The following is a 26,558-nucleotide window of genomic DNA, read 5'->3' as shown; positions in this document are numbered from 1 at the left end:
ATTTGGAGCAAAACATGTTGAGTTCTATTAAAACCTAAGAGGTACTGGCTCAGGACATCTGGCTCTTGCATCATTCTTTGGTGTTGCTGGTCAGCAGTGTGGTAGAAGACAAGGGCAAGATTTGTGTGAGGCAAGGGAATAAGGTAGCTGTGATGGGTTCAGGAGAATGGGAGGTGCAGTCTCTTAGACTCCTCTAAGGAAGCTCAGCTTTCTGAAGAGGTCAGCTGTGTTCTTCTGGCCTCTAGCTACAAATGTCACCAAATATGAGGTGTAGAGATGGGAAGTGGCTGCTGTGATATGATTATAACAAGAAGAGGAATGATGATAGGCATGTGGTGAATGGGAGCTGTTTTGCCATTTAAACATCTTTCTTGAGCTTAGCTTGGTGCTTTATTTTGCTATCACTGAGAATCTTTGCACTGAGATTCCTCTTTTGTGAAGAGCAGGGTTTGGAGGAGTGTATTTTTATCACACTCTGATAAACTGAGGTGTTTTGTGCTGACTTGTTAGGCAAGCATTCAACAAAAGCCCAGTGAAAATAGCACCATGTAGCTAAGCTGTTTCAAATGGAGCACACAAATCCATGCTGGCTTTTGAAGCCAGCCTGTGGTGCCTGACACAGAGCAGTAAAATTAATGCTGATCAGTGGTTCTTTTTAGCTAAGCTTTTCCCTAACCCTCTTCCATTATTTTCTTTCCCACCTACTGGGCATAGTGGGTGTTGAAAGCAGACAAAAATCTCAGCTGTTCAATAAAACATCATCTCCTTCCTCCTGTGGAGCTGCAGTCTGGGTAATGGACGTTGAACAATGATAAGGATAGGTGTAAACAATCTCTCCCTCTTCTTTAAACACATCAAGTTGTAAAGCACAGGTGGGAGAAGTTAAGGGGAAGTTCTTAGGCTGCTGGTGGATAAGTAAACAGCAAGTTCAGGCATAAGCTTTTTATCCTGAGTCTCCACCTTCCCTCTCTAGGTATTAGATGGGAAATAAATACAGCTCTCCGAGGTCAGCCCTACCCCCAGTAGCCTTCCCCTCCCCTTCCCCTGTGGAACAGCTGCTGAACTTCATTGTGCTCTGTCTGCTCTGGGAGCTGCCAAGAGCCTGTCAGGAGGAGGTGTGCTACTCTGGGTATGGATTGTGGCACTTCTGCGGTCACCTAGACAAGTGGATTGTAACCCGGGCGAGGTCCCTGAGGGCTTTGGGGACTTGATGCCTCATGAGACAGCTTTCTGCTAGGGAGAGGATCTAGGAAGAGCACAGACAGAACCAGCAGAGAGGCTGCTGCACCATTATGGGAATTGGAAGCTGCTTTAACAGGACGTCAGACCCCCTCTTTACTATCACGTAGGTGTTTTTCTTCTCTTTCTCCTTCAGCTGCCTGCTGTGTGTGTGGTGTGGATTGCAGGGTAGACAGAGAGCTCTGTGTTAGCCTGGAAACAGTCTAGCCACAACACTGCTGGGCTAATCTGTTCTGCTTCTCAGCAAGTGAACTCAGCTGTGCTGTCTGCAGCTTAGGTGGGGAAATGTGCTGAACTTCTGGCTTTGGGCTAGGAGGCTGCCTGTGCCATTTCCACCCTGCTAACCTCCATGAGCATTGCCTTAACCTCAGGTGCGAGGTAGAAGAGAAGCTGAAAGTGTTTCACACTCTGAGGTGATGTCAGCCTTTCTGGAGAAGCTACTTTCTCCCTGCTCCTCTCTTTTTCCCCCTCTCTGAGGCACTCTTTTAAAGATAAGTTTTCATTTGGTGAGCTTTCCATTGACTGACTTGGGCATTCTGGTGGGTTCCAAGTGGCACAGCTGCAGTGCAAACTAACATCCCTCCTGCTATGATGTTTAGGGTTGCTTCATGGTTTCTTCAGCAAGGTTTCCCCCACAGCTTGGTGCAGACACTGGGGTGAAGTTGGTAAATCCACATTTCAGTGACTTTGGTTTACAGATGCTTTACCTTATGCTGTGGAGTGCTGGTAAATGGTTTTGTTAGAAGGTATCCATCTGTGCTCCTAGGAATCACACTGGCCCTTGGGAAGCTGCCTTGCTCTAATGTATCTTGTGGTTCATGCATCTCAGAGCTTGTGAAGAGCTTCTTTTCTTCTTTGGAGCTTCTAGGTTTTATTTTTGCCCCCTCAAGGCTCTTGAAGCTCTGAAAGAAGCATGATCAATCTTTTTTTTCCTTTCTTGGCTAATCAGTGTGGGCAGCAGGACAAGGGAGGTTATTCTGCCCCTGTACTCAGCCCTGGTCTGCCCACAGCTTGAGTGCTGTGTCCAGTTCTGGGCTTCTCAGTTCAAGAGAGATATTGAGGTGCTGGAACATGTCCAGAGAAGGGCAGCAAGGCTGGGAAGGGGCCTGGAGCACAGCCCTGTGAGGAGAGGCTGAGGGAGCTGAGGGTGTGCAGCCTGCAGCAGAGGAGGCTCAGGGCAGAGCTCATTGCTGTCTGCAGCTGCCTGCAGGGAGGCTGTGGCCAGGTGGGGTTGGGTTCTGCAGCAGCAGAACAAGGGGACACAGCCTCAAGCTGTGCCAGGGGAGGTCTAGGCTGGATGTTAGGAGGAAGTTGTTGTCAGAGAGAGTGATTGGCATTGGAATGGGCTGCCCAGGGAGGTGGTGGAGTGGCTGTGGCTGGAGATGTTGAAGCCAAGGCTGGCTGGGGCACTTAGTGCCATGGTCTGGTTGGTTGGGCAGGGCTGGGTGCTAGGTTGGGCTGGCTGAGCTTGGAGGTCTCCTCCAACCTGCCTGATTCTGTGACTATAATTGTGCAGTGTCTAAGAGATTGGCATCATTCTGAATCTTCATGGTTATTAGTGTGCAGCTTCCTGAGTCAGCAAGATGACATTCTGGTGTCTTGACAACTTCAGAGAGCCTCCACCACAGCCCTGCTGCTTGTGTGCAGATAGATGCTTGTCCCCACAGAGTGGCACTGAAGTGTGCCTCTTCCTCATGCTCACAGAGCAACCCCTCTGGGCATCTCTCCGCAGCTGAGAGAAACACAGAACATTTGTAAAGCTCTCCATGGATCTCTCAGGGTTTGATAATGTTTGAAGGTAAGCCTGGGTGGTCTTTAGCCCAGAGTGTTATCCACTAGCTGCCTTTCTGCTGCCAGCAGCTTTAGGATCAATGACCCTCTTCTGCTATTTTAGTGTTTCCTCTCGCATCTCATGCACTTTTGAGAGCTCCAACTCTGTTTTCCTCTGGATAACTGCAGTATACTTGATCCTCCTGTGACAGATCTGTGTTGAAACAGAGCTTTCTAATCAAGTGTGAAGTGTAATGCTCAATTGATTTGTTTGGGTTTGGTTTTTATTTTTCAGAGTCCTGGTGAGTCCTCGCCAGAATTTGACTCGCATCACTTTGAAAGGCACTTTCCAAGGGGCTAAAGTAGTCCGTGGTCCTGACTGGGAGTGGGGTAACCAGGATGGTAAGTTGGTTTGGAGGTGTCCTGTAACACACCTTTGGGTTGATTTTAATTGTTTTCATTATTATTTTTACCAAGTTGCCAGTTGGAAATGGATGTGTGAAGCAGTAGCTTCTAGAAGCAATTAGTGCAGGTTGCTGGAGTTTCGCAGGCTCACAGGATGTTAGGGGTTGGAAGGGACCCCAGGAGATCATCCAGTCCAATCAGGACTCTATCTAACACAGATGTTAGGAGGACTGGATGTTAGGAGGACTGTCTTGCAGAGAGAGTGATTGGCATTGGAATGGGCTGCCCAGGGAGGTGGTGGAGTTGCCATCCCTGGAGGTGTTAAAAACAGACTGGATGAGGCACTTAGTGCCATGGTCTGGTTGATTGGCCAAGGCTGGGTGCTAGGTTGGACTGGATGAGCTTGGAAGTCTCTTCCAGCCTGGTTGATTCTATGATTTTAAAGCATATAAGGAAGTTTTGCTGCTCCTCTTTCATAGGTGTGAGAACTCCTAGGAAACATCTTGTATAGAGCTCTAAATGTTCACCATGTTACAAGAAAATAAAGACCCATCTTTTTTTCCTGGAGAAACTTCCATTCACAGTGGGAATAAGATTTGCTGACAGTGCTCCTGTTTCACTTGGAGTTCTGTGGAATGTCCTGGTTTGGATACTTTAGAACAGTGAAGAGAAATGGTCTTTGAGGAGCATTGAGGAACTTCTTGCTGTGGCTTCTGGAGAATGGTTTCTGCTTTCTGTAGGAGTTGTAACTTCAGGCTGAAATTGTGAAGGGTCTAAAATACCTTTTCTAGAGCAGCTCTTGGGGTGCTAATGACTCTACCTAACACACTCATGCCTATTTCTGTGTAGCACTGCAGGGTTGAGGAAGCAGCAGTATCTGTTTCTATTCCAGAGCCTTGTACACACTGTAATGCTTCCAGCTTCTTCCCTTCCTCTTAATTGTTAAGTTGTAAGCCCAAAGGTTTCCAGTGCTGGCTCCACCATTTATTACAGCTCTGGGTTCAGTGGAGGACATGGATGCTTGCAGAGCCTGAGAGCAAAAGGAGCTTATGTTCAGTCCAGCTTATCCATCCTTTTGAGATCAGGTCAACATTTACATGTCTGAGACGTGGGTTGCTTACGATGATGGTGACCTGAAAGCAGTTAGACGAGCAAGACAAGTGAGAAGAAACATCAGGCAGGTCTCTAATACCATGGCTTTGATGGAGCTGCCCCAATTACAGCCATTTACTCTTCTGAACTTAGCTCCCTGCTGTCATTAACTCTTATTTCCATTTAAGGCAGGAACATGCACAAAGAGCCTTGCAAACCCTGTAACAGTGTGTTGGTGAAGTTTCTGCATTGCTCTGGTGTGGCTGCTAAGAGCTAGAGCTGAGAAATCTGCTCAAGTGCTCTTGCTTTGCTTTGTGTCTTTTTAGCATTCCTGCTGCCTGAAGTCCTTTGGAGAAATTAATTTTGACTGCAAAATTTGCAAGTTGACCAAAAGTTTTTTCCTCTGCTGTGAGTTTTTTTAGGCTGTCAGGTAGTGATAGGACTAAGGAGAAGGGAACAAAGCTAGAAGTGGGTAGATTCAGACTGGATGTTAGGAGGAAGTTCTTGAGCATGAAAGTGGTGAGAGCCTGGAAGGGGTTGCCTGGGGAGGTGGTGGAAGCCTCATCCCTGGAGGTGTTTAAGGCCAAGCTGGATGAGACTCTGAACAGCCTGATCTAATGTGAGGTGTCCCTGTCCATGGCAGGGGGGTTGGAACTGGCTGATCCTTGTGGTCCCTTCCAACCCTGACTGATTCTATGATCAGGGTGAGCATAGGCTGAAGGAGATGGGAGTTGTTTAGCCTAGAGAAGGCTCCACAGGGATCCTTAGAGCTGCCTTGCAATGCCTGAAGGGATCCTATAAGAAGGCTGCAGAGGGACTTCTCATGAGAGTATCTAGAGGCAGGACAGAGGGGAATGGTTTCAAGCTGAGGGAGAGCAGGGTGAGACTGGAGCTGAGGAAGAAGCTCTTCAGTAAGAGGGTGGTGAGACTCTGGAACAGGCTGCCCAGGGAGACTGTGGCTGCCTCCTCTCTGGGGATGTTCAATGCCAGCTTGGCTGAGGTCTTGAGCAGCTGAGTCTAGTTGAGAGGTGTCCTCACCCATGTCTGGGGGAGATTGGAGTGGATAATTCTACCTGCCTTTATTTGCTGTTCCTGCACCTGCCTGATGCTGAGGAGAAAGGAAAGATCCTGAGTGGATTCTGCAGTGCTGCTGTGTTTTTGTCTTGCCACAGCGTGGTGCCGTGGGGCTGCTCCTGTGCAGCGGGGAGGGGGTGGCTGCTGCTGCACAGAGTGCAGCTTTCCCATCCCTCTATCCCACAGTCAGTGCCTGCCTGGCTGCCTTTCAGAGAGCTTGATGTAGAGTTGTGTCATGATTTAATATCCCCTAATTAAATAGGTGAGTGAGACCCCTTGTGCCTTCTGCAGATCAAGGTGAGTTGTGCAAGCTGCAAGGAGCTTCTGGGGGCTGCCAAATCACTTTAATTTACTGTGTGTGAATTCCTTCTTTCATGGGTATAAGGAGGGTTTCAGTGCATTGGTTCAGGCAGGGTATGCTGTCAGTATGCTGACCCCACAGAAATTAGAGTGGTGAGAGCCTGGAATGAGTTGCCCAGGGAAGTGGTCGAGGCCCCATGGCTGGAGGTGTTTAAGGCCAGGCAGGATGAGGCTGTGGGCAGCCTGCTCTAGGGTAGGGTGTCCTTGCCCATGGCAGGGGGGTTGGAACTGGCTGCTCCTCGTGGTCCCTTCCAACCTTGACTGATGTTATGATTCTATTTTATAAACCCTTCCTGGTGTGGCAGCCCTTCAGTCCAATTTCAGCTGCCTCAGGTCTGTGCCTACTCCTTGGTGGTGAATACTTGGAGATCTGACAAGTTTACTCCCTTATTTTTTGCTTACTTAAGATTAAAATGCCATTAAATTACATCTCAGTAAACATCCCAGTGTTAGGTGAATGGCTGTGTGTTGGCCTCAGTGCAGATGCAAGCTGGACACTCTTCTCTCTCCTCTCTCTCTCCCCATCAGGTGGTGAAGGTAAAACCGGGCGCGTGGTCGATATCCGCGGCTGGGATGTGGAGACTGGACGCAGCGTGGCCAGCGTCACCTGGTCTGATGGTACCACAAACGTCTACAGAGTTGGGCACAAGGGAAAAGTGGACCTGAAATGTACTGTGGAGGCATCTGGTGGCTTTTACTACAAAGAGCATCTCCCCAAATTAGGTGCGTAGAGACGAGCGGCTGATTCACGCTGCCGCTTCGTGCCGCTGAAGCCGCTTTGCTTGGAAGAGAGAACCTCAGAGTGTGGCTTTAGAAAGGTGCCACATGGTCTGTGCCATTTAGAAGCAGTCTGTGTGTGAACAGATTGCTTTATTTCAGAGTGGTTAGTCAGATAGCCTGGCCTTTCAGTGGTGAGGTTGTATAAGACCATCAGATGGCCACGGCTGCATCCCAAGGAAGGATCTTCTGCTAAGGGTAGCTTTTTGCTGCTGCAAATGCATGAAACTCCTTGGGAGTGCCTGCCTGTGGCAGCAGAGAATTCCACCCACTGCCACTTTTGTTAAGCCAAAGGTTTTTTTTGGTGCTTCAGGCAAGGGCCAGCTGCTGGCCACTGTGCTTTTAGAGAGCAAATGTTCTGATCAACCAAAAAGTGTCACGAGAGGGAACATACCCAAAGGAGAGATGACCAGCAGTGGAGCTGCCAGGTGGTTTGCTCAGCATGGAGAAAAGGTGATGTCTGTATTGGCAACTTGCTGCAGTCCACCTTTCCTCCTAGCTCTGATGAAACCGAGGAAGCTGTTGGTGGTTTTGGACTTCCAGCATTCTTTACTAAGGTGTCACTTAGGTCCACTTTTGCTCCCCTGAAAGCAAACAGATCTGTTCTTGAGACTGCAGCAGAAAGAATCAGGTCTTGCTCATTCTTTTCTCTCCCTCAGCGCCTTAGCAAAAGCAGGAGGGGAGGGAAAGGTTAGCTGGGAAGTTGATTTTCAGGGGTACAGTGTCCTGCTGCACTGCAAAGCTGGGAGGGCAGAGCTCTCCAGCAAGCCAGCTCTGTGGCTGCCAGTGCAGGAAAGCTTATTTTGGGTGCTGTGTGGGTGTGTCTGCTGAACAACACTTGTGGGGGACTGAATTGCAGAGAACAGCTGCTGGTGCTTGACGTGTCACAAGGGGGAAGGGACAGAATTGTGACTTCTGTTAACTGTCTTACATTTAACCCATATCAACGTCCAGTTAGAGCTAAACCCTCTTGATCTCTCTACCTAGTGCTGCCCCAGAGGGTGTGTAGGGCAGATTTTTTTGCACCATTCAATTAAGCCTGTGCTAATTTGCAGCCCTCCTTGCAAAGCCAAAGTGTATTGCTGCATTCTGCATGTGTGTGGGTGGTGTCATTCTTCTCTTCAGGAAAACCAGCTGAGCTGCAGAGGAAAGAAAGCACAGACAGGCATCCATTCCAGCACGGGGACAAAGTGAAATGCCTGCTGGACATTGACATCTTGAGGGAGATGCAAGAGGGCCATGGTGGCTGGAACCCTAAAATGGCAGAGGTATGCTTCTGCTCCCTGCTGTCCTCTTGGGAATGTACCAGGCACTATCTCAGGCTGCATAAGCAGGCACTGGCTGGGAAGTTACCAGAACATCTGTGTGTAACAGGTTACCTTCTCCATCTATTTTCTGCTGACTGAATCCCAACAGCAAGTTCCTCAGGATGCTGGAGTCAGATTTATTTTTAGGTTCAGATAAATCTGTGTTGTGTGACAATTGCCTTGTTGGAGCCCTGCATGATTTTAAGAGTCTATGATGGGTCAGAAGTCTTGGAAAACCTCATGGCTGGTTTGTTTGTTTTTCAAACGAGCCATGGATCTTTTCCTTGGAGTTCTGGATCCATTCCCTGTTTGGCTTCTTTTGTACTTTGCATTACTGCTAAAGAAAGTTATGTGTTTTGTCAACAGTGGGCTCTATCCCTGGGCAGAGCTAACATTTCTCAGCCCATATGATGTTCTTGGAGCTTAGCCTGTTGTCTTGTCTTCAACTGGAAGAGTTCTCAGTCTCTCCTCACCTGTTAGCTACAAATCCTCAGCTGACAGAGGAAGTGAAGCCAGAAATGCCACCTCTTAGTGTGGTGTAGCATCTCAGGTGGCCAGCATGGGAACTAAGTCTCCAGAGGGTTGTGAACGTTAGGTGTGGGCTGACAATCAGACAAAATGATAACAGGTAAATGAATACATTTGCTGATTGATTTGAAAGGTCTGTGCTCCTTGTCCCTCCTTAAGCCAACTTTCATGGCTTTTAATGGCCCACAGTAGGTGAAATTGCCTTCAGGCCCTGAAGAAGGCAGCACTGCTGTTGTGCAGGAGGTTTACTACAAGACAAACTCATCTTTTGATACTCCTCACTGCAGCAGCAAGCCCTGTCTCAGATTCTGTGTTAGGAACTTCTATCCAAAGTGGCTTTTTACAGCAGGCAATCCAAAAAGACCCAAGTGGGCTGCTACACTTTGAGTCAGAGTGAGTAACCTGTAGGTCTGATACTGAAACAGCTGTCTGAAGCCTTCAGATGTATGAAGCAGTGCTAGAAAATAGTACAGATCTGTTCTCTGTGGCTCTTAGCCCAGCCTGCCCTGTAGGTGAGTGGTCTTCTTGAAATCAGACTTCACAGTGTCAAGACAGACTATGTCATTCCAGTGTCAGAGTGGAAACCTCTTAACTGAGCACTGATCTGGGTTTTTCTGAGCCTGACAGGCAGGGACTTAACCTTCTTGCATGAACTTTAAAGGAGGCTGTCAGGGGAGCCATGGATTTTGGTTTTAATTTCAGCTAAGAGCTGCATCCTTAAAGCTCTAGTTGGTGACTGTGGCTGTGCAGCTGGCAGTCTGCTGGGCTGGTAAACCTCTGCCCTTCTGAATTCCTGCATTCCTGAATGCAGGTGCAGAGGAGGGTATTAAACAGGGAAATGGTAGCTTCTGTCCCCTCACCAATCAGTATTTTTTGCCTCCTTCAAAAGCACCAGCTGCTCAGGACCTGCCAAAATCAACAGATACAGACTGCTGCACTACACAGCTGTGTTTTCTGGAGGCTCCTCTAGCATACCCTCCTTTTTTTTGCCTCTTGGAGAATCCCTTGGTGCTATCCTACTGCAGAACAATCTTGCCCACCTTTGCCAGTTGGAAAGAGGAGGACAATTTCTGCTGCACTGCCAAGGATTTTTACACTTTGGTCCCCTCTTGCCCTCCTCCCCCGGTATGCTGCTACTTCAGAAGTGCTTCTTAAGCAGCTCCTTTGGCAGGAAAACCGTGACTGCATCTCATTTGAAGCGGTTTTGGGAGTGCTCTTAGTTTGTGAATTGGAAAGGGGTGGGTGCTTAACCACCTATGGTGTCTGCTTTCCTCATGTGATTTATTCAGGGGGCTTCCCCTCTTTTTATTCTCTTTGTTTCCCACTATCAAAAGTTCATTGGCCAGACAGGGACTGTGCACAGAATCACGGACAGAGGGGACGTGAGGGTCCAGTTCAACAGTGAAACTCGCTGGACTTTCCATCCTGGAGCTCTCACTAAGGTAGGTGCTGGTAGGTGAGCTGGGCTGGAAGTAGGAACGCTGCAGGGAGTAGCTGCCAGGGTAGTCTGCTGTGTTAGGGCACCATATATCTCAGGTGCCCTTCTGAAAGCAGGCAAAAACTCCTGCAAGCCATCAGAGCTAAGGCAGGTGGCTGCAGGCAGTGGGATTTGGGCTGCCAGGCCAGCTGGGGTTTATGAACTTTTACATTTGAAATGTTGTAAGTTCTTAATGTAAATTCTATTCCTTAATTTCAGCATCTTTGATTAGAGTGATTAACAATAGACTTCCAGTAGCTCAGCCTGCTGCTGCTCCCTTTCATCTGTGATGAGCTTTCTCCTGTGCCATTCCCATGTGGTTTTTGTTTTCTTCCTTGTTCTTGTCTTCGTGTTCTTCCTTTTTGCATCTTCTTGTCTTGTTTTTGCTTCTTCTGGATGACCTCAGTCTTTAATTCACCTCTTCTGCGTCTACATTTCTAAACCTCACAGCTCTGGCCTTCACCAGATATCTGAATTGGAATGTAGATGATTAGAAACAGGGTTAAGAGCTGCTCCACATTTCTAAACCTCACAGCTCTGGCCTTCAGCAGAGGTCTGAGGAGTTGGAATGTGGATGGTTAGAAACAGAGCAGAGATTTGAGCAGTTGGAATGTGGATGGTTAGAAACAGGGTTAAGAACTGCTCCACATCTCTAAACCTCACAGCTCTGGCCTTCAGCAGAGATCTGAATTGGAATGTGGATGGTTAGAAACAGGGTTAAGAACTGCTCCACATTTTTAAACCTCACAGCTCTGGCCTTCAGCAGAGATCTGAATTGGAATGTGGATGGTTAGAAACAGGGTTAAGAGCTGCTCCACATTTCTAAACCTCACAGCTCTGGCCTTCAGCAGAGATCTGAATTGGAATGTAGATGATTAGAAACAGGGTTAAGAACTGTTGTACATTTCTAAACCTCACAGCTCTGGCCTTCACCAGAGGTTTGAGTAGTTGGAATGTGGATGGTTAGAAACAGAGTTAAGAGCTATAAGAGCAGCTGCTGGAAGGCTACAAAATACTGAGAGACCTGAACAAGGTCAGGTTGTTAAACTCTCCCTGTACCACTGGAAAAATGCAGTGTCAGACTGTTTTGCACAGTTAGTCTGCTTTGAAATGTGTGTTTTGACAGTGCTCCCTTCTTAGCTCAGTGAGCAGAGGGAGCATCTGGCAAATTACCAGTAGAGATAAACCTTGGTTTCCATTTTCTGCTTTAAATAGCAAACAGATTAAACTTCCTTATTAAAGTGAATTAAAATCTCCAGTGCCAAGTCAGGTAGCAAGAGAGGAGATGCACCAAGGAAAGTTCCATACTGCTGCTAATTAGAAGTGGTTTGAAGTAGGAAAGGAAAATCACAGAAACATCCAAGTTGGCAAAGCCCCTCAGGAGCACCAAGTCCAACCTTGAACCCTACTCTACAAGATTCACCTTAAACCATAGCCCTAAGCACCACATCCAAACCACCCTGAAACACAGCCAGGCTGGGGGACTCCACCACATCCCTGGGCAGCTCATTCCAGTCCCTGACCACTCTCTCTGTGAAAAACTTTTTCCCAGTGTCCAATCTAAACCTCCCCAGCCTCGGCCTGAGGCCATTCCCCCTTGTTCTGTCTCCAATTCCCTGTGAGCAGAGCCCAGCAGCAGCCTCTCCACAATGTCCCTTCAGGTAGTTGTAGACAGCAATGAGGTCTGCCCTCAGCCTCCTCTTACTCAAACTAAAAGTCGGGCAGGAGTTGGTCTCTTCTCCCAACTGATAAGTGATAGGATGAGGAGAAATGGTCTCCAGTTGCACCAGGGGAGGTTTAGGTTGGGTATTAGAAAGAATTTCTTCTCTACAAAGGGTGGTCAGGCACTGAAACAGGTTGCCCAGGAAGAGCCCAGCAGCAGCATCCCCACAGTGTCCCTCCAGGTAGTTGTAGACAGCAATGAGGTCTCCCCTCAGCCTCCCCTTTTTCAAACTAAACTGAAATCTTCCAGCCCAAATTATTTCCCTCCTTTAACATGCAAACAGAAATACCTCAGCCCTTGCCCTGGGTGTGTTTTGCAGTGCAGGGATTAGAGATTCCTTGGTAGCTGTGCTTATTATCTTGCAATGCCTTCTTTTTGAGCCAAGGGGCTTCGTGCTTGGGTGGGGATCGGGGCAGGGGGTGGGGAAGGGCTGATCACCATTTCTTTTTTCTTCTTTTGAAACCTCTGGCTTCATCCCCCAAAAGCTGATGACTTTCTTTTTCTTGTAGCTCAACACCTTTTGGGTTGGTGATGTTGTCCGGGTGATAGATGATATGGAAACAGTGAAGCGATTCCAACCTGGTCATGGGGAGTGGACAGATGAGATGGCACCTGTGAGTGCGCGCCAGTTCCAGGACACTCCAGTCAACCTGCTGAGTTTTCCCAAGCAATTCTCACTAGTGGCTGGGCTTGCACTGCCCTCCAGTAGCCCAGCTGGGCAGTGAGTGCACAGAGCTTGCTGGACTCTTTGAGGCTTTGCAATTTTCTGTAAAGGTTGCTGTCGGTAATCCCAATCCTATTGCAGCACCCAAAGCAAAGCAGGTAAATGGGCAATCTGCAAAGGATTTGGCTGCCAGTGAGTGAGAAAAGAGAGGCTTCACTAACCAAAATAAAGAAGCTCTCTTGTGCCTTCCTTAATTCTCTGGAACGAGGCAGGGAAGTGGAAAAATGGTCTGGTCAGACCACTTGTGGCTGAAAAGCAGAACAGAGGTGACCTCCAGGAGCAATGAAATGCCCAGAGGAAACCTTTCCCAGTCCCAGTTGTGTCAGTTCTCTCACAGGGTTCTTCAGACCATGTCTTGTTGTTTCACCACCTTCATCTCCAGACATGTGTAAAGGGTCTGGGAAGCCTTTGCTTATGTAAAACCAGTACCAGAGAAACTGCTGAGCCCCCTCTGGTGTCCTTGAAGTGGGAGCTGTCTGCGTGTGTGTCGCTGTTCAGTGCTTCTTTTCACACAGCTGGGAGTGTGCCACCTGTGAAACCACTCTTAAAAGCTTTGCACTGGCTCTGAGGAACCTTGCAGCATCTCACCTGGTGAAAATCCTCTCTCTGTCTCTTTCCACTGCAGACCCTGGGCCACATCGGCAAAGTGATCAAAGTCTATGGGGACGGAGATTTGCGAGTGTCGGTCGGAGGGCAGTCCTGGACCTTTAACCCAGCTTGCCTGACAGCTTATCAGAGAGAGGAGGAAGCAAACCTCATGACAACAGAGAATGCAAAGGAATCCAAAAGTGAGATAGTGAGAACAGGGATGTCTGATCTGGCAGGGCTTGTGACATAGTTGCTCTGATGCAACAGCAGCAACGCTCTTTGGACAGCCTCAGTCTGTTCATCCTGGACACAGCTCCACAACCAGGCTGTGCCTTACTGGGGAGGCAAAGCTGGACTTAGCAGGAAAATAGAGGGTTTAGGACTCTGGACTTAAACTACAGAATTTGGGGCTTGGAAATGCTAGCCATAGCCTTGCCCCATGTTCATTATTTGCCTCTGCCGTGGTCTGCCTCAGTTTCCTGTTGCATCCTGCTGCATTGCCTTGTAGGAGGACACCAGTTCTCAGATGCTTGTGCAATACTCGCAGGTCCTTGCTGTCAAAGTGTTGTCAAATCAACAGTTATTTTGCCCAGTCTGCCCTGAAACTCAGTTTGGGCTCATATGAATGTGTAGAGAAGATTTCTGCCTGTTTTACACATCTGATCTCACTGTACTTACTTGCTTGAGCTGTCAAAGCCAGGCCATATTTTGCTATGTAGATGGCTCTTTAAACTGTTGCCTCCTTCAGGGAGGACTTGCAGATGAGCCCAAACATTTTAGCTTTGCTCTGTCTGAAGGAGTCCTTAACACCCCTTGTCCTCTCAGGCCCTTGGAAGTCTGTAACTGGAGAGCCCACCTGAAAGGATCTGTGTTTTTAACCCTGTGGTATCCTTTCCAAGTCCATGCATTCCTCCTCAGATTATTTGCCTCTTTTTTCAGTACTGATATTTCTGTGTTGGTCTTCTCTGGCATGGTCTGATGTCTTTTGGGTTCTCCAAACATCAGACTTGTAAAGCAGAAGTTCTGTGTAAGCCACAGACTTAACGCAGCTAAGTGTTGGAGGTACAACAGGGCTGTGCTTGGCATTTCTTGTCTGCCTTCCTAACCTGTGGCTGTTTCTCCTTCCTACCAGGTACTTTGATTACTGTCTTGGAGAAGCTGCTGTCTCAGAAGACAGAGGCAGAGCATGCAGGCTGCTTGGTCATTTGTGCGGCGCTCAACAACGCAGCTAAGGTTCGGGAGCTCCTTCAAAAGTACCCAGACAAGGCAAGTTTTGAAGAGATCCTGAATGGTCAATTTCTGTTGCTGCTCTTTAAAATGCTGTCATAAAAGTTTGCAGTCAAGTGGGGAAGAGGATGGGAGAAAAAGAATGAAATTTTCATACCTAGTGTTAGCTCCTAACAGCTGGAAAACCATTTTGCTACAGCCTAGGATTCAATTTGTATGTTAAATGTGCATATTTCATGGCTTCAGCCTGTGACATTAAATCTGAGCTAGAATTAAGCACTGAAAGCACATCTCCAAAGCTGGCTTGTCCCAGATTTCCTATATGAACACTCCACCTGGAGAATTAGGGGGAGAGGTATTTATCTATATGAAAACAGCAGCAAAATCTACCCTCTGAAAAGAAAGCTGCAGGTTGTGCCTGGCTGGATGTGTCTGTCCTTAGATAACCTTGCAAAATGATGTTGTTGGAATCAGGAAGGAGGAAAAGCTGCCCAGATCTTGATGCTGTGCATGTCTGTGCAGTGTCTTATCTCATGTCTGACTGGTTCAGGGAGCTGGGCTTGACTTGTTGCTGAACAATTTATTTGCTTTGCAGAATGCCAAACTGTTAGGGTCACATCCACTCTTTCAAGCTGCCTGATTGAAGGCTCAGGCTGCTTCAGTGAGGGGCACAGGGTTTGTGAAACAGAAGGGACAATCAGCAGTGTCCTTTGAGATCATCTGTGTCAGAACCTTAGTTTGGTTGAGGCTCTGCATGACTGGCAAGAGCAGCTGGGTGCATGAAGCAGGAGAAGCAGGATCAGCTCAGAAGGAACCTCTGAAGCTGAGGGAGTGGTTTGTTGTCTGGCGTTTATTACAGCTATTGGCAAAGGGCCTCTGGAGATGGGAGGAATAGGCAACTGCCTGAAATGGTCACATTGCTCCTAGATAAGACAATGCCAAGAGCCAGGGAACCATTCTCTGATGAGGTTTTTGATTTCTATATTCTATTTCTATTGTTTTTATTAATAAGTGAGTTACTTCTGTTGGTTACATACAGCAAGAGGAGGCTGGATTTGAGTTGGACTTGCCTGCCAAGGCCTTCCCAGCTTCCCAGCATTGCCTGCCTCATGTAGATGGCTTCTGATGCCTCCTTGCCCACCATTTTGAGTGAATCAGGGCCAATTTTGCCTGTCCTGCTCTCCTCACTGCTGCCTAGAGCTAGGAAAAACCCCTTTATTCTCCTTGCCAGTTTGCTGAATGGTTTTGCCTGCTCCTTCATCTCTTCTCCCCCTGATTTTAATAGCTTCTTTTCCTGGTTTGGAGTTTTTTTTCCCCTTTCATGCAGCCTCCCTTTGTTCTTCAATCCTTTTTAATTCTCAGGAAATCTCACTTCAGCACTGTGATACACCCTCCAGCCTTTGTGCCCAGTAAAGTACCTGGAGTAACACAGAACAATGGGGACTTGGCGTCTTCAAAGCCTTATGCAAAGCTAATTTGATCTCCTTACACATTTTCCTATTGGGAAGGGAATTGTTGGCAGAGATGTCAAGAAGAATTCTGCTGGCAGGCAGAGATGGGTTTGGCATCACAGCTGCAATTACAGTCCTGGCTTCCAGCTCTGCTCACTCACTTCTCCCTTCTTGACTCCATGTCCTCTCTTCTTCCCCTTCAGAAATATTCTGGGACAAGGTCAGCCTTGGAGTTGATGAACTCCAAGTGGAGCCAAGGAGACAGAGATTCTGCTTAGCATTTTCTGAGCCTGCAGCTGTCCTTCAGCTCCTGACTCTCATCCTGCTCTAGAACAGAGCCAAGGGCTGAACACAAGGCAAGGCCTTTTCTAACCAAGCTGTTTGCTTCCTGTAGGTCGATGCAAAGAACCAGGGTAGAACTGCCCTGCAGATTGCCTCCTACCAGGGCCATCTGGATGTTGTGAAGATCTTGTTGCAGGCACACGCCAGTGTCAACCTGAGGGATGAAGAGGGGGATACAGCACTGCACTATGCAGCTTTTGGGTAGGACATCTTCCTCTTGCTGTCTTTGATACAAGACCTAACAGGCTGCAAAATGACACTCTAGAAATAAATGGACAACCTGTGTGAAGGGTGTGTGGCTGGTGGAGGCTTTTCTCTGGTTTTACCTTGTGTTAGAAACTGGCCTTTGAGCTTCAGGGCCACAGGTGTGGGTCTTAGTGCATGAGTGTAACCCCTACAGCCAGGTCAGTTTCCATGCTAGAATGTATGTGGAGGGAACCAGAACAGGGGATGAGGAGGTTTTGGTGATCAGATTATTTTGGTGGGGGTGAGCTTGGGTTGGCTGGCTGGTTTCTGTGACTGCATGTGTTTCCCACAGCAAAGTGAAATTGGGTTGCAAAGTTAAACAGGGATCAATTTCCCTTTAAAAACAGAAGATTTCTGATGGTGTAAATCAAAGAGAGAGCAGACTCTGGAGTCCAAATTAGAAGGTCTTGTTGAGGGAGGGTTGTGAGTGTTGGACTTGATGATCTGTGAGGTCTCTTCCAACCCTAATGATACTGTGATACTGTGTGATACTGTGACTCATTGGAGTGCTTTTAATACTAAGAAGAGATGGGATGAAGTTGAGAGGATACAAAACTCGATGAGTTCTGTTATGGTGCCAAGAGGAAGCTTTTACTATCTGCACAGGACTGAATCTAATGTGGTTTACTCCTTGCTTTTAAACCAGAAACCAAGCTGAAGTTGCCCGGGTGCTGATTGGGAAGGGAGCCAGCACAGACCTGTTGAACAATGCCAAGTGCACAGCCTTGTACGTTGCTGTCAGTCAAGGATTCACAGAGGTGGTGAGGACCCTCTGCGAGCTCAACTGTGATGTCAACCTCCCAGTAAGCTTTGAGGTGTTTGGGATGTGGGGGTGGAGGTGGTGTTTTGGGGTGTTGATTGGTTGGGGCAGAGAGATGCTTCTTTGTGTCTTACACCATTTGCTCCTTCGCTCTGTTTTGAAGGTCGTTGTCTTAATGCACTGCACTGAGGAAATATTTCTCTAACTGCAGTATTCTGGAATTTCCAGCTTTGGATCTGCCCATAACCAGTCTGCTCAGCCCAGTAGAACTATTTCTGCTCTCCTGGGCTTGGAATTCCCCTGAGAGCTGGCCTGCTGCTGTTGTGTGGTGTTGACGCACTCCTGATCCCAGCAGGAAGGAATAGGGAGGTTTTAAAGACTGGCAGTGATGAGGAATTTGATCCAGCCTGGTTTTGGAGTGTGCCTGTGTGTGGCCTCTTCTCCCAGGCACCCAGCAATAGAACAAGGGGACACAGGAAGTCTAGGCTGGATGTTAGGAGGAAGTTCTGCACAGAGAGAGTGACTGGCATAGGATTGCCCAGGGAGGTGGTGGAGTCGCTGTGCTTGGAGGTGTTCAAGACAAGACTGGATGAGGCACTTAGTGCCATGGTCTGGTTGACTGGCTAGGGCTGGGTGCTAGGTTGGACTGGATGATCTTGGAAGTCTCTTCCAACCTGGTTGATTCAATGGTGGGACTGGGCTGTGCTGGGTCAGTCTCTCAGAGCTGCTTAGAAATGTTAGCATCTCTTCAGCTGTTTTCAAGCCCTGGGAAAACGATTTCACAAGGGCTGTGAAACTGCTGTGCATGTCAGTGACATGTAGGTGTTCAGCCTGGAGTTGATGTGACCTAGTGATGCTGTTTCTTGTCTTGAACTGTCCCTCAGGGTGAGCTGTATCATTTGGCACTCTGAGGTAGGTAACCTGTGCTCTGCTTTGGTATCTCTGTGTAGGATTCCCAGGGAGACACCCCTCTGCATTATGCTATCACTGCAGATTGCAAAGTCGTTATTGAGATCCTCACTGAAGTACCCAACATAGACTTCACTGTCCAGAACTGTCAAGGCTTCAACCTGCTCCACTATTCTGCTCTAAAAGGCAACAAGCTGTAAGTGATGGTTTTGCATTTTTACCACTCACAGGATACTGCTTCCTGCTTTCTCTATCCCATCTTTCTCACAGCTTGACTAAGTCTCCTTAGACTCCTGGACAGTCTCCTTAGATGTTTGAGTTCACACAGGGAAGAACAGAAGATTTGTAGTAAAAAGTGCTTGAAACAAACCTGTCTGAGAGCCTCTAGAGTTCTTGTAAGGTTAAACCTGCTCATTATTTTCATAGCAGTGTGAGTTTACTCTCTCAGAAGCAGGCTGGGGAGGGACTATTTACAAGGCCTTGTAATGACAGGACAAGAGGGTAATGGGTTTAAACTGGCAGAGGGGAGATTCAAAGTAGATGTTAGGAAAGGGTTCTTTACAGTGAGGGTGGTGAGACACTGGCACAGGTTGAGGGTGGTGAGACACTGGCACAGGTTGCCCAGGGAGGTTGTGGAGCACAGAAGCACCCAATGTGATCAAAGATCACATTGGGTGCTTCTGTGCTCCACAACCACCCTGAAGGTGTTCAAGGCCAGGCTGGATAAGGCCTTGAGCAGCCTGTTCTACTGAGAGGTGTCCCTGCCTATGGCAGGGGGTTGGAACTGGCTGAGCTTTCAGGTCCCTTCCAACCTAAACCATTCTGTGATGCCAGCTGAGTGCTTTTGTATCCTCATAATTCAGTCTGGGGTGGGAGGGTGCTCTCCATCACAAGTGCCAGCTCATGGTTCTGCCTATTAGAACATGAACACTCATAAATACTGAGCAGAAGAGACAGGCCTCTCTCTTAGACATTATTTTCCTTCCTGATTGAGTAAATTTTATCTCCTTCTGGTCCTCCAACACACTTCAGAGCCATAAAGAAGATTCTAGCAAGAGCTCGGCAGCTGGTTGACTCCAAGAAGGAAGATGGCTTCACTGCCCTGCACCTTGCTGCTCTCAATAATCACAAAGAAGTGGCAGAAATTCTCATCAAAGAGGTAAGAAACAAAAGCAGAACCACCACAAACTCCAATCTGTCCCTCTCCCATTTCCTAAAACGCTCTTGAGTTAATATGGGGCTCAGAAGAATGTTTCTGTCTCTTTGAAGAGCTTTGAAGGACAGGGGCTGGCATTCCTGGGGGTGTTTTCCCATCTCCTCTTCCTTGATATTTGAGGGGTGTGTGTGTGAGCCATGTGGCTAAAATAGAGGGCTGCATCATGTAGCTCTTTGGGAAGTCTCTGTGCTGCTCTCTTGACAAAGATGGACTTGAGATTTGGAACCTCAGTGAGCACCACAGCAGTCTTCAGCCTGACTCAGCAGGAACCTCTCGCTCTGATGCGATTCCTCTCTTCAAGGGTCGCTGCGATGTCAACCTCAAGAACAACCGCAACCAGACACCCCTGCACCTGGCTGTCATCCAGGGCCACGTGGGGATGGTGCAGCTGCTGGTCAGTGAAGGCAGTGATGTCAATGCTGAGGATGAGGATGGGGACACAGCCATGCACATCGCCTTGGAACGGCAGCAGCTGATGTCTGTCATGATGGAGAAGCGCGAAGGGGAGACGGGCTTGTCTCTCCTTTCCAAGGTGAGCTGGGACTGGGAGGAATTCCAGCACCAAGGGCAGGAAAAAGTTTGGCATGAGAATGAGAGCAGATCTGAGGGAACAGAGGAAAGCAGGGAAATTGTGTCAAGCCAGTCCAGATGGGGAGTGTGGAAACAAACCTTCGTGCTTGTGGGAGAGCAAGAAAAGATCTTCTGAGGCCATGCTTGAATTTATAGACTGAAACTTCAGTCAGACAATTCCTGCTGTCTCCCCTGGTTTTATTAGCATTGTGTGTTGCTTTCCTGAGGTGGGAAAGGTCACAAATCCAGTTGCAGAGCCAAGGCTCTTGGGTTTCTTCATGCCCCAGAACCACAGCAATTCAGCTCTGTCTGATGGCATGGAAAATATGAGGCTGGCTAACCACAAACAGCCCAGTTATCTGCAGAGCAGAGGGAGAGGTGAGATGTATCAGGCTCAGAGGTTGAAAAGCCTGAAGAGTTTTGCTCTGTTGCTCCCTACTCACAGGTGTGTAAGGCCCTTCAGGAAAGGCCTGATCTAGAAATCAGCACCTGATATGCCAAGGACTGGAAGCTCACTCTGGCTTTCTAGCAAAGGCATTAAGTCAGCCCTTCCAAGTGTTCTGCCATCCATGTAAATCCCAGCATGAGCACACAGCAGATCTGCAGTGCAAACCAGGAATGTAAGCACTGTGGTTATGCTTTAGGGATGGAATGGGAACGATCCCATTGTAGGGATAACTTAGAACACCAGAAAACCTGGTGTGGATTTCTGTGTTGGAATGTGAAATGAGCAGAAGAACTGAAGCCTGCAGCCCTTCAGAATGTCAGTTGTGTGCCAGGCCATCCATTCCTGCCTGCTACCTGGTGGTGCTTGAAAAAGCCTGGTGCATTGCTGTTCCATTCTGCTCCTTGCCAATCTACCAGTGTTGGTAGCTTGAGAGGCTTCAACCTTGGGTCCTCAGGCTTGTTCAGCCACTGATCTTCCACAGAAACACCCCACACCAGCTCAGCAATGTCTCCTATCTTCTGAGTTTCTCTACCTGACAGTTTGTGGAGGGGGCAGCAAGATTTGCTAGCTGTTGGCTCTTGGCTTAGAATCATAGAATCAATCAAGGTTGGAAGGGAGCACAAGGAGCAGCCAGCTCAAACCCCCCTGCCATGCCCAGGGACACCCTACCCTAGAGCAGGCTGCACACAGCCTCAGCCAGCCTGGCCTTAAACACCTCCAGCCATGGGGCCTCAACCACCTCCCTGGGCAACCCATTCCAGCCTCTCACCACTCTCCTGCTCAACAACTTCCTCCTCACCTCCAGTCTGACTCTCCCCACCTCCAGCTTTGCTCCATTCCTCCCAGTCCTGGCACTCCCTGACAGCCTCAAAAGTCCCTCCCCAGCTTTTTTGTAGCCCCCTTCAGCTCCTGGAAGGCCACAAGAAGGTCACCTGGGAGCCTCCTCTGCTCCAGCCTGCACAGCCCCAACTCTTTCAGTCTGTGCTCACAGCAGAGCAGCCCTCTGAGCATCCTCGTGGCCCTTCTCTGGACACTCTCCAGCATCTCCACATCCTTCTTGTCCCAGAGGCTCCAGAGCTGGATGCAGTACTCCAGGTGGGGTCTCAGCAGAGCACAGTAGAGGGAGAGAATCCCCTCCCTGGCCCTGCTGGCCACACTGCTGCTGCTGCAGCCCAGGCTCTGCTTGGCTTTCTGGGCTGCAAGTGCCCACTACCTTGTGCCCTGCACTGCAAGTGCCCTGGCTTGTGCCAGGGACAGGCAATAGCTAGTCCTGGCCACTAAGTCTGATAGCAGCATAAAGGATCTGAGCATGTCATTTCCAGCACTATTTATACCTAGACTGCTTCATGTCTAATTTACCTGCCCTGATCTCCATGCCTTGGTCTTCTAAATCAGTAGAAAATGTTTGTTGATCTGAAATGAGCTTGGATAATGGACACAAAAAATGTGGCTCTTTAAATAGCTGTCACTTAGGGCTTGATACAGCAGTTCTGCATCAGCTGGGGTGTACTGGGGTGTCCTCAGAGGGCTTCCTTTTCACTACCTGAAGCAGCCAATGCCTGTTGCTACGATTAGTCATAATGAGCACCAGTTAGGACCAGTCCTATGCACTCTTATTCCTGGAATGCAAGATCTAAATCTGCTATTTCCACACTGAAGGCTTTCTCTGGTTTAGTTACTCTAAACTGCACTTTCAAATTGGAAGTACAAGGATGAAGACTTCGTTGTAGAAGTCGATGCAGATTAAAGCCACATAACAAAACCTCTTCCCATTAACAGAGTATTTCTCACCCTTTTTAGCTGCAGGCTTCTGGCTTTCTTGGAAACATAGAGCTGAATGTTGGAACTGCAATTGCATGCTACTTAGCACAAGAAGGAGCAGATATTAATTATGCAAACCATCGAGGAAAGTCTCCTTTAGACCTCATCACAGATGGGAGGATTGTGCAGATCGTCAAAGACTTCGCACAGAAATTCAGGTAAAGCAAGGCCCTGCAAGCTGCCCTGCAGAGGCAGAGTTCCTGCAGCTCTGTGCTGTCACTGCATGCAGCTGCTCTTCCAGGAAGGGTGAAGCAGCTTGGAAGCACTTTGGAGGTCAAGCTGAGCACCTCCTGTTTCACTTGGAGCTGCTTGCTGACCCTGTGTTTCTGGAGAGGTGATTAAGGGTGGGCTGCATGCTGCTGCTGCACAGAGTGGGGAAAAGCAGATTAGTGCTGCTTGGTCCAGACTCAACCCCTTGACCTTGAGAGAGCCCTGAGACAGCCTGAGAAGTGTGGCCACTGAAACCAAGAGCAACTTCTGCCTTGCAAAGTCATTCAGAGTTCTGCTTTACTTACTTTGGATTCTTTAAGGAGAGAGGAAGTCAGACCGAAGTGTCTGCAGTGGAATCTGCAGAACTGATTGCAGAGCTAGAGAAGTGCTTCTTTTCCAACTAAGAGAAGTAGCTGAGAAAATGCCAAGGGGAGAGCAGCAAGTCAGAGCTGGCTTTATCTGAGGTTCTGAGAAACATTTGGCTGGATTTTGACTCTGCAAACATGAAAGCAGAGCTGTGTTTGATGTGCGGGCACACAGATGCGGTCGTGCTGCTGCTGGAGGAGGAACCATGCAGCAGGCACTGTAATTGGCCATGCTTCTGGGCCACTCTAACAGGTGAAATGTGTCCCTTTGAAACTCATCTAAATGTTGGTTTGCCCTGCTCTTTCCCTTTGGTTTTAGGTAGATCCAGTCAGACTCCCAGCTACAACTCCAGGGATCTGTATAGGCAAGGGACTGACCTGGTGGAAGACAGCAAAGGGGAAAAGGTTCTAGTTGATGGGAGGTTGAGCATGAGCCAGCAGTGTGCTCTTGTGGCCAGGAGGGGCAATGCCATTCTGGGCTGTGGTTAATAGGTCGAGAGAGGCTCTCCTGCCCCTCTACTCTGCCCTGTTGAGGCTGCATCTGGAGTACTGTGCCCAGTTCTGGGCCCCTCAGTTCAAGAGGGACATAGAACTGCTTGAGAGTCCAGCACAGAGCCACAAAGATGCTGAAGGGAATGGAACAGCTCTGTTGGGAGGAGAGCCTGAGGCAGCTGGGGCTGTGCTGCTTGGGGAAGAGGAGCCTGGGAGGTGACCTCAGCAATGGTTAGCAATATGTGCAGGGTGAGTGCCAGGCTCTGCTGGGTGATGCCCAAGGACAGCACAAGGGCAATGGTGGCAGCTGAGGCAGAGGAAGTTTCATTTAAGCCTGAGGAAGAATTTTTCCCTGTGAGAGTGACAGAGCCCTGGCACAGGCTGCCCAGGGGGGTTGTGGAGTCTTTCTCTGGAGATACTCAAAACCCACCTGGATGTGTTCCTGTGTGATCTGCTCTGGGTGATCCTGTTGTGGCAGGGGGTTGGGACTGGGTGAGCTTTGGAGGTCCCTTCCAGCCCCTGACATTCTGTGATAGTAGAGGCTGGCTTGGTCCCAGTAGGGCCATAAAGGCTCACAAGTTTGAGCTCCTCTGTCTCCACACAAAGCCTTTGCCAGGGGTCAATACAATGTTGTCCCCTTGCTGAAGGGGGACCTGGAGGGTGTGTCTCAAAACGTTCCTGCCTGTTCTTGTTGCAGGGAACAGCAGGTTTCTTCAGACAGCTCAACCATCACCTGCAGCCTTCGCCGTGTGCACACCACCCCCAACACGATGACCAACCTTAGTGTCTCCAGTGTGGCAGTCCCCACAGAGTGCCTGGTCTGCTCAGAGCTGGCCTTGCTCATCCATTTCTTCCCATGCCAGCACAGCATTGTATGTGAAGGTAAGTCTGTCTTTCCTCTTCCTCCACACAGCTTCCCTAGCTGGACTCTGCTAAATCTGTTTAAACACAAAGCTATTGTTCTCTTGTGCCCTGAAGCAACCTCAGCATGATTTCAGCACCACCATCTTAAATAAGATGTCCAAAGCTGTCTGTGAAAAGCACAGAATGTTCTGGCTACCTGCTGATTGGGCCTCCAGGCAGCTTTGCTTGTGCTTGTAGATGGCCTGAGTGATTCAGAGGGAAAGGCAGATGTTTCAGTTCTAGCTGGCAGTGCTTTATCCATCAAAGGCAGGATATCTCTCTTCTGGGCTTTGTTAGTGGTTTGCATTTCAATTGATTCTGGTGGCAGCCTGCTCAGACACATCAGCAAGTTTGTTATCTTGCAAGACACTCACAGCCTGGCCACGGGGAGTTAGTGAGGGCTGTGTGCCAGGGCAGAGGGCTGGTTTGATCCACAGTGCACCAGTTCCAGCAGCACTGAGGACTTAAAGGTGTTGTATTTGCCACTGACATAACAAAGACTAAACCAAGAGCTAAACCAAGCTCCACTAAACTGGAAGGTGTCCAGAGAAGGGCAATGAAGCTGGGGAGGGGCCTGGAGCAGAGCCCTGTGAGGAGAGGCTGAGGGAGCTGGGGGGGTGCAGCCTGCAGCAGAGGAGGCTCAGGGCAGAGCTCATTGCTGTCTGCAGCTGCCTGCAGGGAGGCTGTAGCCAGGTGGGGTTGGGCTCTGCTGCCAGGCACCCAGCAACAGAATAAGGGGACACAGCCTCAAGCTGTGCCAGGGGAGGTCTAGGCTGGATGTTCTTAGGAAGTTATTGTCAGAGAGAGTGATTGGCATTGGAATGGGCTGCCCAGGGAGGTGGTGGAGTCTTTGTGCCTGGAGGTGTTGAAGCCAAGGCTGGCTGGGGCACTTAGTGCCATGGTCTGGTTGGTTGGGCAGGGCTGGGTGCTAGGTTAGGCTGGCTGAGCTTGGAGGTCTCTTCCAACCTGCTTGATCCTATGTTTCTGTGATTCCATTATAAGAGGCTAGGATGTAGCTCAAAAAGAAAACTAAGTCCTCATTTCTGTGCAGAAACAACTTTTTAGCCATCCTGGGAGGTCTCAGGTTGTTCAAAGCTGATGTTCTTGAGTCTGTATTCCTCTTCTTGATTCAGTGGGCTCACTGAAATCTCTTCTTCTGTCATTCATGGTAGAATGCTCCAGGAGAATGAAGAAGTGCATCAAATGTCAAGTGACAATAACCAAAAAACTGAAGCAAGGTATGTTTGCTGTTCCTCCTGGTAAGTGCTGTGGGAAGGGCACTGCACAGCATTAGTTGGAGCAGCAGCAATGATTTGCAGTGAAGCAGATCTAAGGATGGGAGTTGATTGGTTTTGAGGCTTCTTTGGGGGTTGTGCCTGTTGCATTGACCACTTTGAGAGGCAAAGGGGTCATGGGCCAAGCTCAGGCTTGGCAGGCAGGACATTTGAGGAAGCTTGTCCTGTGCTTGATTTGGAGTGTGAAAAGCAGGCAGCAGTCTCTGTGTGTCAGTCCAAGCATTTCCACAGGCAAGGATTTAACAGTGACAACCTGTGAGGAAAGGAAAAACTCCATCTTGTGAAAGCCTTCTTCCTCCCTTGGCTGACAGTGCTTCTGCAGGGGTGCCATTAGCCTGCTCTCCAGAAATCATGGGGCTGGATTGTTTCTACAGAGCTCTTCAACCCTCTTTAGAACAGATTGAGTAGTGTGGACAGAAAACAGGCTCCGGAATGAGCGATGTGAGGTATGGCAGCAAGCTCCAGGAGCAGGTTTGCACTTGTCTTAGAATTGCCCACTGAAGCTTTTCCCATAACAGCTGGGAGAGCTGATGTCTCTCTAGCTGAGATCACTGTCAGGGCAAGTGCACATGAAAACGAATTGCATGTCCTGCTGCTGCTCATAGTTCAGTGTTGTGGAGTCCTTTGTCAGAGTCAGGCTCCAGTCTTGTGACTTGATGCCTGGACAAAAGTGTAGGAGAACCAAGAAGCTGTCACAGAGCTTTGGATGTACACAGCTGGCAAAGAGAGAATGAATCCTTTGTGGAACTCCTTGGCCCAAACAATAGCAAGGTCACCTGGCAGTGCACAGGAGCTACAGACTAGCAACAAAATCATGGTGAGAATTCCAAATGGGAGCTTTGCATGCAGATGTCTGCTGGAGGTCTCTGAAAACACCAGCAGCACTTCCCTGTTGGTGATGCCTCCAGTGGTGCCTTTTGCAGGCTCCCAAAATTGCTTCACCTTTATGGATCTGAAGTCACTTCTTGCACCACTGAAGTGCAGCTAATTCCAGAACGTTGAGGAGAGGAGGGAGGGGTTGGACTAGATGACCTTTGGAGGTCCCTTCCAACCCAAACCATTCTGTGATCTGCATTGAAGTGTGAAGCTGCTTAACCAAATCCTGAGGAGCAAAAGATGAGCAGTGCACTGCATTAAGCTGAAACCAGGAGGATCCATTTACCTAAGCCTGCAGTTGCCCAGGATTTGGGGTTCTTTAATTTCATAGTTGACCAAATGACTCTCTCTGTGCAGCTTCTT

At 48.7% G+C, this 26,558-nt stretch overlaps 1 protein-coding gene across 4 annotated transcripts in view; it reads left to right on the top strand.

Moving 5' to 3' along the window:
* Positions 1–26,558, top strand: part of MIB2 (MIB E3 ubiquitin protein ligase 2) — a 54,487-nt gene that overhangs the window by 25,829 nt on the left and 2,100 nt on the right. For 3 of the 4 annotated variants that reach the window (XM_064171733.1, XM_064171729.1, XM_064171731.1), the window contains 15 exons: positions 3,305–3,411; positions 6,469–6,663; positions 7,843–7,985; positions 9,887–9,994; positions 12,262–12,366; positions 13,102–13,264; positions 14,197–14,330; positions 16,137–16,285; positions 16,977–17,133; positions 18,041–18,195; positions 19,032–19,158; positions 19,517–19,747; positions 22,034–22,212; positions 23,819–24,003; positions 25,197–25,262. In XM_064171733.1, the coding sequence (XP_064027803.1) occupies positions 3,305–3,411; positions 6,469–6,663; positions 7,843–7,985; positions 9,887–9,994; positions 12,262–12,366; positions 13,102–13,264; positions 14,197–14,330; positions 16,137–16,285; positions 16,977–17,133; positions 18,041–18,195; positions 19,032–19,158; positions 19,517–19,747; positions 22,034–22,212; positions 23,819–24,003; positions 25,197–25,262 (2,204 nt within the window). The remainder of the gene's footprint in view (positions 1–3,304; positions 3,412–6,468; positions 6,664–7,842; positions 7,986–9,886; positions 9,995–12,261; positions 12,367–13,101; positions 13,265–14,196; positions 14,331–16,136; positions 16,286–16,976; positions 17,134–18,040; positions 18,196–19,031; positions 19,159–19,516; positions 19,748–22,033; positions 22,213–23,818; positions 24,004–25,196; positions 25,263–26,558) is intronic. The other variant, XM_064171732.1, reaches the window with a different exon arrangement.

The sequence above is a fragment of the Pogoniulus pusillus genome, chromosome 36 (assembly GCF_015220805.1).
Source record: "Pogoniulus pusillus isolate bPogPus1 chromosome 36, bPogPus1.pri, whole genome shotgun sequence".
Classification (NCBI taxonomy): Eukaryota; Metazoa; Chordata; class Aves; order Piciformes; family Lybiidae; genus Pogoniulus; species Pogoniulus pusillus.
Note: the sequence above shows the minus strand (reverse complement) of the source record. Positions and strands in the feature narration are given on the sequence as shown.